Source organism: Aythya marila (genome assembly GCF_965140915.1).
Source record: "Aythya marila genome assembly, chromosome: 3".
NCBI lineage: Eukaryota > Metazoa > Chordata > Aves > Anseriformes > Anatidae > Aythya > Aythya marila.
This window is the reverse complement of record NC_139044.1, coordinates 19,727,229-19,744,517: the sequence shown is the minus strand read 5'-3', so window position 1 is coordinate 19,744,517 and position 17,289 is coordinate 19,727,229. Positions and strand designations below refer to the sequence as shown.

The 17,289-nt window shown below is 35.3% G+C and overlaps 1 protein-coding gene across 1 annotated transcript in view; it reads left to right on the top strand.

Moving 5' to 3' along the window:
• Positions 1-17,289, top strand: part of USH2A (usherin) — a gene marked incomplete at its 3' end in the record, with an annotated part of 395,140 nt that overhangs the window by 96,787 nt on the left and 281,064 nt on the right. The window contains exons 19-20 of the mRNA XM_082757605.1: positions 324-468; positions 10,704-10,934. Of these exons, the coding sequence (XP_082613731.1) occupies positions 324-468; positions 10,704-10,934 (376 nt within the window). The remainder of the gene's footprint in view (positions 1-323; positions 469-10,703; positions 10,935-17,289) is intronic.

The following is a 17,289-nucleotide window of genomic DNA, read 5'->3' as shown; positions in this document are numbered from 1 at the left end:
TTGTAGCTGCACAGTTAGTAGTGATAACTGCACCACCACACAGTTTTATGAGGCAATAACTTTGTTTCCTCATTTATCCACTCAGGAACAGGCTTATTACCTCATAAAACAGTGTGATGGGAAGTATTATCATTTAAATCCTAGCTTGCTGAGATTCTCCAAAATAATCCTCTCCCTCAAGTGGTCCTTGCAAGCTTTTCCACATCTAAATGAAGGAATCTGCAAATGCAGAGACAAGTTTCTTATTAGTGAATATGTCACTGATTAATAGGAAGGAAAATATTATTAACAAACTTTTATATTCCAATGTGTTTGCTTTGCAGGTTTTGCATATAGCTGAGGCTTACGAGCTTTCCTATGTAGCAACAGGGTTAAAACCGTACAGGACATACAACTTTACTATTACTCTCTGCAATCAAATTGGTTGTATTACCAGTGATCCAGGAATGGGGCAAACCTTGGCAGCTGGTAAGGAAACAATCTGTATTAAAGTGCAAAGCTAATACACAGTTTACTAATGAATGCCATTAAGATGATCATAGTTTGATGCACAGTGACAGGGGTAGGTGTTCTATTAATACAATGTGACTTGCTTAATTATTATTTGTTTACCTTGACAGATTAAAAACAAAACATTTTCGGCGAACATTTAAGTTACATTATTACATTATGGCAACAGGATGCATGTTCTGCTCTCTCAGTTGCAAGTTATGGATGTCTCTATATATTTGTTCACATTTATTTAAGCTGTAACTGTACATAAGTGTTGCTGAGCCCATTCCTTCATTTATGATGCTAAATTGTTCATTTATTGTTCATTTTTATAGTGTGTGTCACATTTACATAACAGAGCATGCAAAGTGTAAGTACTATGTAATGCCTTGCTTAACCCCCGAAGGGAGAGTTGCACGGTTTTTATGCATGACTAACATAGGTAAATAGTATATTTGTGTGTCTAAATTGGAGGTGAGATCCATGCTTTGCATCTGTTCTCTTGACAATGCTTATTTAACTCCTGAGATTTAAGATATTTTGTAGATATGTATGCTTAAACTTCCCTAAGAAAATGGTAATTAAGAAGATGCATAGTTGTGTCTGTACACCTTAATAAATTTTCACTTTGAGCTAATTTCAACCACATATCAAGGATTTCAAAGATACTAACTTTCTACAAATTTAGAATAAAATAAGCATTGATATAGAACAGGGATGGAAGAAGCCTGCATTTACTTTGAAGAAAAGACTGGTATGAAATCACTTCTTAGACATCCAAGGATCAAGAGGGTTTTGAGACAGAAATTGTTATGAAAATCAGCTTCATGAGTCTTTTCATGCAATGAAGTAGTTAGTATTGATCTTTACTACTATGAGCTCAAAATGCGTAGTATGTGACATACCTTCAGACTACTTAATGTTGTGGTTTTCTTTTGTATAGCCATTTAAAACAGATTCATTACTTTCACAATATTAGCATTTTCAGTTAGTAATTAGTATTGTTGTCATATGGATGTTGTGATGATGATTTTGAAATTACCTCTCTTATGTAATTTGGTCTCCCATAGGAAAAAAAAATCTGAAAATTTCTCATGTGCAGAATGTTTTCATTTGCTCCCTGGGCTGTGTTTGAGTTGCCTGAATTCCACCAAAGCTCTTCTGCATAATCAGTGAAGAAATATAGGAGCTTCCAGATAGGGAATAAGAAGTTACCCAGAGCCAGTAAATAGCTAGGTTTATATACATGAACTGAAGTGGAATTTAAGCTATTGAGATAACACCTCTAGTATGCCCTGTGTTCTTGATCCATTTATTTAATTGCCTTTCCTTTTGTTCTCAAGAGGAGATACCTCTTGACATGTTCCTTGATTCACAATTTTTCTTTGTGTTTTTGTGGGTGAAGATCGCTCTGTCTCTCTTCTCTCTTCCTGAATTGCTGGTGCCAAAATTTGTTTCTTCATACTGCAGCCTCATAAAGTTTCAAGCTGGCCATCTACAGAGTCTTGTATTTGTATGAGTATGACTTTATCCATTGCACACAGCCATGCAAGGAACAGAGTTCCAGTCTGTGCTGATAATCATGGAAACAAATGTGACCTAAATGGCACACCTTATTACTACAAACAATCCAACTTTGCATTTATACATTTGTTAAGAGAATCAGAAACAATAGCTTAGTTATGCTTGACAGCTTGTTTATGACTACCTACTCCCTGGTTGTGTTAATGTTTAGAGACCTACCACATCAAAGAAGACAGGAGAATACGGAATAGAATAACAAACACATCCTAAATTATTATCTATTTTGCAGTGTAGTCTTTTCTTGCTTACCTTTGTAGGCCTTGAAAGCAGAGTCTTGTAGTGGGTTCCTTTTGTCTTTTTAAAGCATGTTAAAGGAATGTCTTAAATTTTATCAAATTAAAGAGTAAAACACTTAAATTATACATGTCATTTTATCTTTCATCATTTGCGTTTTTCATTTCTGGAGAAAATTAGTTAATAATCTTCAGGTTTTGTGTGCATGTTCCATTTTGGGAAGCATAGTGAAACTGTGTTTTCACAGAAAATTTAAAAGAGACACTACTTACGTGATGACTGTAGATCAAAGCATGTTCAGACTTGGAACAAAGTTAGGAGAAGCCAGTCCCATCATTTGTAAAAATAGATGACCAAATCTTGGTCCATTAAAATCCTTTTGTGTCACTAAATGATGCAAAATGAAATTAAAATTGCCTTTCTAGGACTGTTGAGGAGCTCTGTTTCGTGAAGGAATGTCTCCCTGGCACAGAGACAGTCTCCCTGGCTGTGCGCCACTCCCCCTCCATGCCCTGGCACGGGGAGCTTTTGGAGGAAGTCTTGATTGAAATGTGCTCCAGCATAATGGTCCCCTCGCACCTTAACAATCCAGGAACTTTGAATTGTATTCCAAGTTGGGCTAGAGGTTTTATTAAATTATACTAATTTTTCTCTGATGGTTGAGGAGGAGAATGGAAAACCATCTTTGACCCTTCCATGTGTGGAGTATTCTGATTTATCATATGGAGCATTTATAATACTGGGTGCCTTGATGGCTGTAATTTTGACATGTCCAGATGAGGTATATTAGCACGGGGCTTGCTTTTAGAACTGCCATTGCCTAGAAGTTTCAAGTACTTAAGCTTTGTTCATATCCATTAGGTTAATTTGAAGACTAGCTATGCAAAAAGACAGCCTTCAAAATCTTCTTTTTCTCTGGCACCATGCTTTTTATATGGCATAGCACAGGATAAAAATGATGGCAGAAACAATGGCATTAAATCATTACTTTTGCTCAGCATTTTTGTTTCTAGAGGTTTTGAGAGAGGACGTAGAAGACAAAAGAGTCTTCTGCAGTCTGGAGTAGAATGTAGGGCTAAGACTGAAGAGAGCAGAAGCATCAGCAAAAGTATGCTGATTTTTCAGTGAAAAGTCTTTTTGAGTAAAATTGGTTATGTTTGATTCTGGATTATTTTAGCAAGAACCTTCTAATCTGGTTCAATATAGGTGTCTGTACCAGGTATATCTCATGAGTAGCTTTGCAGGAGGAGGATGAAAGTAACCTAATATCAGCCATACGTCCCTGTGTCTGTCAGACTGACAAAAAATCTCCTCACCAATATGTGCACACACGGTATTTGTAAAAGATGGTAAAAGATGACATTTGAATCTGAAGAGTGTGAGGAGAGGGAGAGAATAAGCAAACAAAATAGAATTCATAAGAAACAAATTATTTTATAATAAAGCTGAGTGGAAGATGTCACAAATGCATATGAAATCAGGAAAAGGAATGGAAATGAAGTGTGATGAATAAAAGAACTTGCATGGGTATGCCTGATTCATGACAAGCTCCCAAGATGGTAAAGAGTGTTAGAAGGTCAGTGTTGCATGGTAGTGCAGTATTCAGATGAAAGATCAAAGCAAGTATGTCAAGATAATGGAAGAAAATAATTAACCTGTCCTTGTTACTCGAAGAGAGGGTGACTGGACAGAAAGAGAACCTCTTTTTGGTATGTTTAAGTATGAATACACAAATAGTTGGCTTTTAAATCATACTTGTGTTTTCTTGATCAGTCTTTTAAGTGTTAAATTAAGAGGATTCAAATTCCACAGTTCTTGTGTTATTTTAAATACTCTTTATGTACTGCAGCATTTTGCAGATACTATTCAAAGCCTTAGCTGATGGATAAGAAAGAGGTTATTTCTAATACTTTGTTGGTAAATTTGGAATCTTATTTGAGCTTCATTTTTGTATTTGCTACCATGAGAATGTCAAGTCAAACTACGTACATATAACTGAAATCAGTACTAGACTGCAATTATACATTTTTCATCTTAACACCTAGAGACAAATTTTACTTTGTTCTTTTCACCAAGTTCTTAGTTCATATTCCTGTTTATTTCTGAGAATGGCATTCAGCCTGTTCTTATCAGGTCCTAGGGTATTCTTTTATTTTCAAAAGCACTTTTTGCTCTCTGCTTTTATCTCATGTAAGATTCTGAGCTGGTACCTTGAAATCAATAGAACTTCACCAGCTAGTACTAGTAGAAGACCTGGTTGCTTAAAAATGATTTTTTTGACAATGTGTTTGTGTTAAGTTATTAATTACATGCATTAGATTTTGCAGCATCTACCAACACGAAAGATGCATATTTTCTAAATTTTTCAGTCAGGCAGAGGAACACTTTTTTATTCCCACCAATTTATGCTGTTTCAACAGGATGGAATTAGCCATGTGATTGCTTGGACTAGTAGAATTGCTTATCTTACCCTTCTCAGTATCAGTCAAAGTGTGCCTTAAACAATCTATACAGCTATGTTTCATTAACCACTGTGTGACTGAGCTTATTTCTTGTAATTAAGTTCGTCTTTCCTTTGCCCTTCTTCAGTCTTCAGTTGTGTTTTTTTTTTTTTTTTTAACTTCATTTTAAAAGCTTTTTTTTTTTTTTTTTTTTTTAAGAGACACCAAAGTATGGCTACCAGTTACCCCAGCACATTGTATTAGTGATCCTTTGCTTTTGATGGCAATTACAGGGTTCAGAAGCTAATTTGTAGAAGATATTCTTCCAGCACCAGCTGCATCTGGCTTCTTGGCAGACTTCTCAAGCAGTTGTATTGGTGTCTTTGGAGTTGCCTCTGGGTTTGCTGGGGTAATGATGCTGATGGGCTTTCTGGGCTGTCTTACACTCCTTGATGTCATTTTCTTTTTGATTACCCTTTAATTTGAGTAATTTGTCCATTTTTTCCTTTCATGAATAAGGTACAGAGCAAGCCCTTTTCAAAAGCCTCAACCCATTTGACATGGCAATACAGCATTTGTTTATGCCTGTCACAGACTGTTTTTCTACAAAATGCTATGCCTCAATTTTAAAATCACAAATACCCATTAAACAGGTAATTAGTAATGTATATTTTCCTTTGTTGCAGAACAGGAATATGAGGGCCATTTGCTGCTGGCCTGAAAACACAGATTGTTTTGCATGCATGTACATAAGTCTCGTCATTGTGACTAGGACCCAAAGTGATTAAACAAGCAGTCTTAATATGTTAATTTATAATTTTAATTACAACAATCTTGTATATATAGTCATTAGCGAATACTAATATAAATATTTTTCTACCTTTTTATTCATAATGCATAAACCAATCATCCAGTTACTTCTCGGCAGTTGCCTGTTTCCGTTTCATAATACAATCTTTGTTCTTAGTTATGAATGCATTTTGTTCATTCCTGTCTTGAATAATCCCTCATTAAGCTAGTCACTTTCTGCTCCATGCTAAAAAGGAAAAATTATCATGCAAATGTGGCATGCCATATTAAAAAGCACATTACCAAACACTTTTGTTGCTGTCCTTCAATTAGTTTCCCTTCTTTGAATTTAATTTCATTTGTTGTTAAACTACTGACTTGATGTATGGACTCATGAATTTGAAGCTGCTGCCAAGAATGTAGCAGGAAAGAAAAAAATCAAAGCCTCTTCAGAAAGCTGCAGAGGGAAAGCTGAAATGAATTTGCTTCACCTTTGACAAGAACACTTGAACAGCATTGGAATCTTCTGATGATTCAACTTGGCTAATTATCCAATTATTTATTTCAAGAATAAAGGCACTGTTTTACAATTAGAAAAGTGTAAAGTAATCTGAGAAATTTGGTAATAACAGATGACTTAGGTAACTTCTGAGATAAACAGTATATGCTCAAAATTGTCTTGCCAAGTGTTCAAGCTGCAGTTAAATTGTTCTTCAAGTTTCAGGAAAATAGCAGGGACTGGAAAGTTATTTGTTTCTTCTCTCCTACTAAACACACATTATGCTTCATAAATAGCTTAGTTTGTTCTTTTCCCTCTGTGTTGAATTTGCGAGGTTTTTAAGCTATGTTTAAGTTGTACTTCTCTTGATTAAAAGCTTTTGGTTCAAAGCAATACTTTTTAATTGCCTAATGATATAAGTCAGTTCTTAGGAAAGAACCGTGCATTTAGGAGTTCATTTGCAATATAACTGAAAAATTCATTGCATGGCAGTAAAACAATTTACTGTTAATTACAAGGAGAAGAATTTGCTGTACCATGCTCACAGATTGCCATGAATCATGCAGCACTCCTAGAGATTTATAACAGATGTGTAAGTGGGATGAATTAGCAGGGTTTAATAACAGAGACACAAATCATGCAGACTTCAAGGAGCTTTAATTGATATACTAGAATGTGACGGGCATGAATCACTCAGCCATTCAACAGCACTGTAACATATGGTCAGCTCAATATGCTGCATCTTAAATCGGTTGGTGAGTCGTTGGTTGTCCCATATGGTGGAAGCAATATATTTTTCATGATTTTTAAAAAATATTGTGTATTACATCTATTTTTAAAGAAATATGAGTGTAGCATATTTGTGTTATTAAACTTTCTTCTGAATCCCATTAGGGGTGGGTTTTTTTCACTTCTTTCTTTCTTTCTTTCTTTCTTTCTTTCTTTCTTTCTTTCTTTCTTTCTTTCTTTCTTTCTTTCTTTCTTTCTTTCTTTCTTTCTTTCTTTCTTTCTTTCTTTCTTTCTTATTTCTTTCATGTGTGAAGAGTTCCAAGATAGACTCAAAGACTCTAATTACTTTTCTAATAAAATAAAATATTGTCAGGATACATATGGATTATTTCTTAACTCCTTTACTATTGAAATGACCGGTGCCATTCTGAAGTGTGTGTGGGGGAAAAAAAGTCATTCCAGAAATGCTACGGCAATCTCAGGGTCCTCTGAACTTGTAGAAAAAATAAAATGGATGACCACTAGCTAGGTATTTAATTTTATTTACAAAGAAATCTCCAAGATGAAAAAAACAGACTTTCTTTGGTTTTGCCCTCAAATTTGCTTACTGTTTTAATTTGTATGTATGCATTTTGAATTCAAATGAACAATAATTAAAAATTGCATACTTTTTGTTGCCATTACCTTTCTGAGCTGTTCAGAATAGATGATTGAAGACTTCTGTAGAAAGGTACACAAATATCTACCTACAGTATTCTGAGTAGTACTTATTCAAACACATGTAAGCCTGTTAAATTTATCCACATGGTAAATACATTATTTCTGGGACGAGAATCTGGCAGAGTATGGAAAAGCTTTAGCAGTTGTATTAGTAAACCTGACAGACTTGAGAAAGGAGTATTGTATCCTTAGAACCGCAGCTGCCAGAATTTAATGTCAACAATTAAAATTTATTTTGATCCTTACCTAGTGTTTATTACTGTTTGTATACACAACAGACCTTACTAATACAGAGATGCACTATTAGATGGAATTACCATCTGTTCAGAGAGAAATGCTGGCATCTGTCTTGGAGTCTAAAACTAAAATGATATTATTTCAAACAAAACAGAATTAACTGCTCTTTACTTACCAACTTCGTTTTTGTGTACATGTGTGTGCATGCACACATGGGAAAGGCTTATTTGTAATGACCTGTGTAGCAACATCTATATTTAGATATATGACTTCAACGTGAGCTGTATAGACCATCTGTCTTTATTGGTCTTTTTGTGCCCTCTGCTACACAATGGCATGCAGCAATCATAGGCTTTTAAATACTGTTTTAGCTTTATAATATATTAAATATGTATTATATAGCAAGACATTAAAACTACATAATTAAAATATACAAAATGTGACTTTGAATCCACCAAAATGTATTGCGCTCATTATTTTGACAGATGTGTCTTAACAGAACGTGACTAAAAAAAAATTGAATAGGTAAAATTATAGTCGATTCATCTTTCAGAAAGTAGCTACAGGTACCACAGTGACACCTTTAGGAAAATATATAGTGTATCTTTTAGTCTTGAGTATTTTTAATTTCAGCATTTAGTACTATGCTGGGCTAGTGCTAGGATTTATTTTCAGCGCTGTCTATTCCTGTGAAGAGTTTGTTTTTTTTTTTTTTTTGTGTGTTTTTCTTTTTGAACTTATGTAACGTATTATGTGTAGTATTCCATTGTCTTGATGCACAAGAATTCTCAAACTTTAATGAGGCTGTAGTTTAAATACTGATGTTATAGCAGGGATGTTACTTTGTAAAAGCATAGGTTTCTGTTCCATATATCACAAAATAATAAATTGTGTCATGCCAGTGTTTAATGCGTGTACACAGTGCATTAACTGTAACTGTAGTACATTTATTTGTGCTAGAGGAGACTTGAAAATGATTAAATAATCAATACTTCCCTGTCAGAGAAGCAAGTGTTACGATGCATTTAAGTAGTTAATTGCATAAGCCCTATAAAAGCTTCAGGTTTGGGTACCAGAGATGCCATAATTATGGTCCAAGTAACTGCCGTTTATTAATGCTAGACTTTAAAGGAAGATATAGTTATTGTCATGAGTGTTAGCTGTATGCATTTTAGAAATAATGAATTTTATCATTTCCGTTTTACCATCAGTAAGCTGAACTGGAGGGCTCAACCTCTTATGTTCACATTTAAAATGCTGACGTATGCCAGTTCCCTCCAAAGGTGAAGTTTTGATTGTTAAGCCATGTTTTCTATTTAAACTTGTGCATTAATACCACAATTCATTAGTGCTGTGCCCTACTTATGCAGGAAAGCTTATGACCTCACGCTGCATTACTTCAATTTTGACATTGTAAATTTCTACATAGCGTGAGATACTAATTAGATTGTGAAGTCATAAATGATGCCTAAGCAGGAATTTACAGCACATAGTGTCATTGGCAGCTTCCCAGTTCCTCCACTCCCTGCTTTCTCCAAGAAGAATATTTATCAAGTTGGGGGGGAAGGGAGGGAAAAGAAAGAAAAAAGGTAGCAACATGCTACAGGCAAATAGGAAAAATGAAAAATATGTTAATGATCTTGAAAATGTGCTAATGTTTAAAAGGATGTTATTAATTCATTGTAAATGAAGCAATCTCTTTTTCTCTAAAGAACTCATCCTATATACAATGCTGTGCTGTGAAGTAATGTCAGGTTTCAAAGACCCATATTTTAATTCAGGTTTTATTGTTCTTGAGAGGTGTTTATTGCTCGTTACTATGTCATTATGGGAACAAGTAATTTTTACAAGTTGTCATTGTATTTCACTTCCTGGGTACAAATGAAGTTTCTGTTGTTGCATCCTTTTCTTTATCACAGAGAGAAGGGGAAGGAAAAAGGCAAGATAAGATGGTATAGGTTCTATAAACAGTAAAGTGCTCTTGTACTCCTTCTTCAGATGATGCCTTTTACTGTTTCAGTGGTTGTCCATTCCTTTTCCACCGGTATGGCCATTGTGCCATTAACCAAACAGGTCTTGCTGCCCTCCAGTGGCTTACTGTACAGCATTAAAAAAAAAACAAAAAACAAAAAACATAAAAAATAAAATCTGTTCATAAAACATCTATAGAGTGACCAGCTCTTATCAGAATGTTTAACGGAATATCAGCATATTGGTCTTATCAGTAGGAGGATTGTTGTAATAAGATAAAGCTATCTTTTGTTGATACATTCACAGAAACAATCTTGTTTAGAGTCTTACTGTGTACCAATGATGGTGGAGGAAAGTTAGAGGGGAGCACTTGCACTTTCTTGAACTGAATAATTTTCTGAATGTATGATATCTTATTAGGTTGTGCATGTTCCATGAGGGAACATCCTGGTGGGCCTTCAGTATTGTGGATGGATAGCTGTTCTGCTTTTGTTGACTAGGATAAATTTATCTGCTGATAAAAGACTTGTGTTGTCATGTACTGTACTGCTGAGTTGTAGTAAGAGTTAATCAACCATTCAGATTCTCCATTTTTTTTTTTTTTATTCAAATCCAATACTGAAAGTCATACAAGTTACAATTGAGTATGGCATGAGAGACTTATCAAGGAAGGAATACAAAAGTGCTTTTTCAGATTCTAAAAGGGAATGGGATTTTTTTTATTATTTTTTTTTTAATTTGGATGAAATGCCAGAGACATTTATCCAAAGCTTGAATAAATATACAAAGTATTTCTTGTGAAGTGGAGAGTAAGTTCCTATAAAGTTTAGTCTTTTTCTTTTTCTTTCTTTCCTTTTTTCTCTTTTTTTCCTAAGGCTTCTGTGGATATCTGTTTATTCTTAAAAGGGCCAGGAACTGAAGTGGGATGTTCTGCAATAATTGTTATGCATAATAAATAATTCCTCAAGTATGCGCTGTAATTCCTAATTTTTTTTTTTAATGTACAGCTCCAAGAAAACTTGCTGCCCCTCATGTTGAAGGAATAAACAGCACAATGGTAAAGATAACCTGGAGTGAACCCGAAGAACTTAATGGGCCTTCTCCCATCTACCAGGTGGAAAGGATGGATTCATCTTTAGCTACAATGAGTGCAGAAGTAACAAAAGGAATCCGTTTCCCAGGAAATGGATATTACAGATTTGCTAGTTCCACTCTTCCTGCCAATACTTACTTTACAGGTAAATGAATTTAAATGACTTGCAAAATATACCAGTTACACTCTACCAGTTTAACCATTTAATATCATATTCCACATTATTTTCATGGTAATATCTGTGGATTTTAATTTGTGAGCATAATGTGATTGTTACTGACATACATCTATGGCCTATTTTGATTCTCACATAAAAAGCCTATGGAAAATGGTATTGGACATGTGGAATTTCTTTTCCCTTGGCTTTGGGCATACAGATGTACACAAGGTGAATGTTGCTGCATATTTGACTCGTCTCCTAGTGGTAAATATAAAATGGATTTTATTTATTCCTCCGGGATATAAACTTTTCAATGAATTTGCTGTGAGTACTATGGCATGTTTTCTTCAATGTCTTTTTAAGAATTCTTGAGATTGCGTGAGTATTCAGGAAGTGCTCTTTTCCATGTTCAGAGCATTTGTATTGTTCTAATAGCTTTGTCAAAGAGAAAAAAAAGGCTGCCAATCTGACAGAAATATGCTGGGTATTATCACATCTCTTTTTGATTATGTATTTAGTTTGGAGCTGGGAGTTTTTCAGATCTAAGCACACCTATATTCTGTGATTCTCAGATTTTGCTGATGTCTTAATGTTGAGGATAAAGCAAAGATATAGATAATATAGGTTTGGGGAAAATATCTAGGTGAACCTAGTTGCATGTTTGAGATGTTACAGAAGTCTGTCGGTGAAATATTACATCGGTGTGAATAGAACATGAGCTTTTAAAAGTACAAGAAGAAATCAGCTGAAGATAAAAAAAAAAAAAAAAAAAAAAAAGGTGTGTAGAAGCTATATATATATCAACTCATGAGACTTACAGCAGCAATGGAAAATCCAAAAGGAATCTAGGTATGAGTGACAGCAAGTGTTAGATGGCATGCTGATGGTGCAAAGGACACACTACACTATGACGCAACTTAACCTTGTACTGAGAGCCTTTTTTGTTAAGAGTTAAGGCTGCAAAAAACACACAGAGTTGTTGACACCTGAAAGAAGCCCAGAGGTTTGAAGAGGACTCAGTGTCTTTGTCTTCTGGGGCACCACAGCAAGAATATTTGAGCACACATCTTGCTGCTTGCATGTGTGTTTTTGTGTGAAAATTCAGTTTTTATATAAAACACAAATCACCTTCTGCATGTCTCTATGATCACCCATTGAATCTGATGTTAAAAAAAAAAGTTGTTTACTTTTTTTTTTTTTTTTCTTGTTAGGTGCTTACTTGATTCGTAGAGAAGCAATAATAACAAGTGATAGATGATGTGTTAGTTGACTTGCAAAACCTGTGTCTGTGCAGGAATCTGTAGAAACAACTGATGGGCTTCCTTCCTCAATGAAATCACTCAATAGCTTTCCTGATATCAAAGTTTGCAATCTTTACCTGTTTTTTTTTTTTTTTTTTTTTTTTTTTTTCTCTGTTATCATTTGTGGTGATCTAAGCATCAACTAAGCTGCGATTTTTCTCAGTGGATCTCCAGTCTGTCCCGTCACTGCAATATGGGTATCACAAAATTCCCTGCTTCTCATCAGAAGTGTGGGAGTGCTGGGGAAGAGGGTGATGCACTCTTTGGATTGTTAACATACCTGTCTATTACTTGAGCATGATTCGGTCTGGTGTTCTGTTATATTGTACAAACAGACTGCAAACAAGGTTTCTTGAGATGGTGATTTGAGACAGTTTGGACAGATGGGATCAAAGAAGGTGTTAGAATAAAGCTCCGTTCGTATTGGTGCGTGATGGCTGGTAATACTGCATGAATAAATGCAATTTATTATCTCTTTGGATTGTGATCTTTCTATTAGATCAGCTATTAGACAGAGTATCTGGAGATGAGCTAGACCCAAAACAAGCTAGGAAATTTGTCCAGACATCTGCTGGTAATGACTGACAATCAAGTTAAATCAGTGTGTTTGGTACCTAGAAATGTGTAATTTATATGCTTGACAACTCAAAGTTTATGAGAAATTAAAATCTCTTTTTTTTATAAGTAGTTACTAGTCCTTCTAAAACAGGGAGGGAAAACTGTAAAAAACAGCCATAGAAACCAAATAAACATAAAACAACAGAAGAGTTTGGAATAAAAGGTGCTCACAGGAATGAAAAAATGTTCTTTGCACTCGTTTAGTTTTTGAGGCCCTCTCTCTTTACCCATCTCTGAGGACAGGCAGTTGGCAATTGTACTTTATAGATAGAATGGCTTTACTGTGCATGCAGCTGTGTACATTTTTGACACAAAAGTGTGCCAGCTTGTATATGTCAGTCAGCAGATAGATACTTCTTGGTCCATGTGTGATCACCCACTGCTAATCCAGAAAAAGATAGATCAGTTTATTCATTGCTGATAAATGCGGTTGTCCTCAGTACCTTCCCAGCTGGTCTTACACTCCAAGGTACAAGTAATAGGTGCAGATGTATTATCTGGGAATTACTCCAAATTCATATTTAAAAAAAAAAAAAAAAGTTAGGCAGTAAACACTGGCTATGCTAAGCAGCATCTATCTGTCTGTAACAAAGCCTCCAGCTGCACAGGAAGATGTGCTGTGAGTATACATTACATGAGAGGAAGTCAGGTAAATAAAAGGTTTGCTTTTGCCAGGGACCATCCAAATGCAACTTCTTTGTTCTTCAAACTGTTCTTCAAAATTCAGAAATTTTAGGTATCTGTAATGTCATTTCACTGAAGATACAGACTTTAATACTTACTTGTATCACCTGAAGTTCTTAAGAGACAGCAGCACTCATTGATCTAGCAAAATGCCACCAGATACAGGAACTGTTATCCTTCTCATTTTCGCTGAGGAGCTCATCACTCTGAAGACTGGGGTATTCAGGTGTTATCTTTGTATCTTCCCCATGAGACAGCAAAGTGCTATCATTCTGATTTTATAGATGAGGACCTGAAGTGTGCAGAGCAAGGCCCAGATCCCAGTGCATAGTTGGGAACTACAATCCATTGCTTTTAATTGAAGCTTGATGCTTAATTGCCTCTCTGAATATGGGCACAAGTGGACCACTCAGGGCCTGCAGGAAGTCCATAGTGGAAAAGAGATTTAAATCAAGGTTTCCAAAAGCTTTAGTTTGTGCCCTAAACATGGGGCCTGCTTTCCTTTTAGCCAAAGTTATCTAATCATCAGGGATTAATACAATGTCTTGCATTTTTTGTCTGCCAGATCATGTATAAGACAATTAAAAGTAGGACAAAATTGGAGAAAAAAATACATTGTTTGTGTCTGTGAGAATGTCATATCTCTGTATTAACATACATTATTTCTCTTTGTGAAAGAGGAAATTGTAGATGCTTTTTTTTTTTTTTTTTTTTTTTTTTTTTTTCTCCAGTGTATATTTACTGGAAGCAACATGGCTAACATGCATGCTTTATCTGAAGAATTCTACCAATTCTGAAATCTGAACCTTTATTTTAAATTCAATATAATAACACAAAAAAAGGAAACCTGACTTCACTCTCGTTTAGAAGCTGGCTAAAGTGAAAGGATTACACTTTCAAAACACCTTTGCTTTAGCAGCACAGCTGGTATGATGCAACTTTGTAAATGCTGCAGGAGCATTGTTCTGTTTGTCTCTCTGGGAAAGGGAAGCACTGTATATTTTATACATGGTGTAGAAAGGCATCTGAATGAACTGTAAAAAGTAGATTGATTAGTGTTTAAATTCAAATTACACTTGTATTACTCCTTTAATGACTGAGTCTAAAGTATAGGTCCAGAAAAACCTGAGGATGAAGGTAATGTGTGGTGTTTTGTTAACCTAGCTTTCTTTGCTAACTGGATGAGTTGTAGGATACTTTTCTGTGCAGGAAAGTTAGGGTCTTCATCAGCTTTCAAGTGGAGGTGTACCAAGGCTCACAGTAAGATCCATTGAGATTGTCAAATACAATCTATGGAAAGCGGTATGCTTGAACTGCTGAAGTATGTATGTTTCTGTGTGAGTATCAGCAACTAGCCAACAGGTATATTTATGATAAGAGTTCTTCCTCTCAATTCCCTTTTGCTCTTTGGTTGAGGGTCAGGACTTGAGGTGCATGAATGGATCAAATAAAAAACAAACAAACAAACAAAAAAAACAGTGTATGAAAGATGACCTGTGTAAATGAGTCCTACTTAGAATCGTTGGTTCTAATTTGAGGCACTACCTTCTTGTTCAGGTTTTGTAACACATAAATACCTCCTAGAGAGTATGCAGCTTCACCTTTTTGTTTAATGGAAAGCAGGGGGATTGCATTTTTCTTTGAAAATGTGACTCCTTGAGAAAGCACGTGTGCACCCTATTGAATACATTGGCATATACTTTGCATTCTTACAGAAACAGTGCCACTGTTTTTTCAAAATTTGTAGATATTCCTGTCAAAAAAAAAAAAAGTATTTTTTTTTTTTTTAGCAAGTATACTAGATTGAGCTCCTGAGTACAGATTAAACAGAAGAATATTTAGTTTCCAGAATTTATTGAGCAAGTAGATGACAGACTACTTAGCTGTTTCAAAGCCATGGGACTTCTGTGCCCAAAAAGCAACTCACCTTAATGTTGCAAATGTATCTCAGGTATTCTGGGTTCAAAGAACATCTGAATTAGGAATTTCAGGACTACAACTTAGTTGTCTAAAGTACAATCATGGCTTGCATTAGTTCTTCTTGAATGTTTCCTCTGATTGAACTTTTGCAAGGGATAAAGTCTGTGGCAGAGCTGATAAAATAGGGCATGTTTTAGTTAGAAAGGATGGAAATTGCTAACAGTTGGACACATGACTGAGAAAGCTCCTTGAAATCCATGCTACAGAAGTAGTTGGAATCCTTGAAGACAAACTCAATGCATCTGTGGTTTGTCTGTGAGGTCTCATCACTCTCTAAAGAGCGAATCAGTTGCAATTAAAGAAGTACCTTCTGTATTTTGGAATTATTTCCTTTTAAAAAGCCTATTAGTTCTGTTTGTTCCTTTTGGAACAAGGAGGATTTACAAACTGTACTTGGTTTCAGCCTTGTGAGTGTTTAAATTTCCCTCCGAAGGAAAAGCTTAGGAATTTCAGTAGAGGAATGCAGTTTAAGATCACGTAAGTAGGGCTTAGTGTCATCCACAGGAAATGGACAAGACAGGACAAGAGAATATGGGAAGTTAAATGAGATCCTTTGGTTTCAGGCCGAAGCCTGTGAACAACTGGAAATTATTAGTGAGAAATATGCCAGTACTTGTGCCCATATCTCTTTGCTTATGATACTGTCCACTAAATACTCATCATATCCCCATGTGCACCTGTATAATTTGATGAAAGAGGGAATACAGTATCCTCCCAGTTGGACTCTGATTTGGCTCAAAAATCACATGTAACTTCTGCTCAGTAGCAATCAATAACTGAACAACCAAGTTTGTATTTAAGCTGTGATGTGCAGCTACAAGCTGTGGATGATGCTGTCTACGGAAATCACAGAGTAGAAAGATGGATGTGTGGAAGGCTATGTTCATCCTGACCTCTCAAAATCAGGCTACATTTCAAATATAAATTGACAATTCTGTAGCATTGTAGTGGGTTTTGTAAATAATATTGCATATTCTTTCTAAGAAGTGGCACAAATAAAATCCTCCAAGCGTACTTCATGCATTGCTTGAAATATAATCAGCTTGATTTCAGGATTTATAATTGTACATCTATGTGCATCATTTATTTAGTGATAAAATAATACTTTTTTTTTTTTTTTTTTCTTGGTGGGTGAAAGATTCATGGTGCTTTTTAAAAAACGTTGAATCAACTAGCATTATTTTAACATTATTCCTCTTAACATTATTCCTCTTCAACAAAAAGGAAGCTAATCACATAATATTAATCAAAATGCATTCCACTCTGAAGAACCTTTGTGTTGGGCCTTGCTTTGAATCCAAGTTTTCTGAACTAGGATACTATATTTAAAAACAAGAAGAGTGTCTTGCCTGCTATATGAATTCTTTGCCAACCTCTATGTGATGCAAATTCAGCTCTGTAATGATTAGGAAATAACTGTATGAGGTAAGATGTTCATATATTCCGCATTGCAAGCAGAGCCTTTTACAATGACATTTTTAGTGTCTTGAAGTTGCCTTAAAAATGTATTTTTTTAAAATACATCTGTGCTTGAGTTTTTACTGCCAGTTTCTGAGTCAGATACACACACATTCCTCAGAGTGGAGAATGTCTCCGGAAACAGCGCTTCTTAATACTCATTGTCATGGAACATTGCACAAGCATCATTTACATTTGATCTGAGCAAAAGTGTTGAGAATGGCTGTGGTCATTCAGTGTTTGCTCTCCTCGTAGCTCTTCATCAGTGAACTCTTTCCAGTAGTGCAAAATGAATTCCA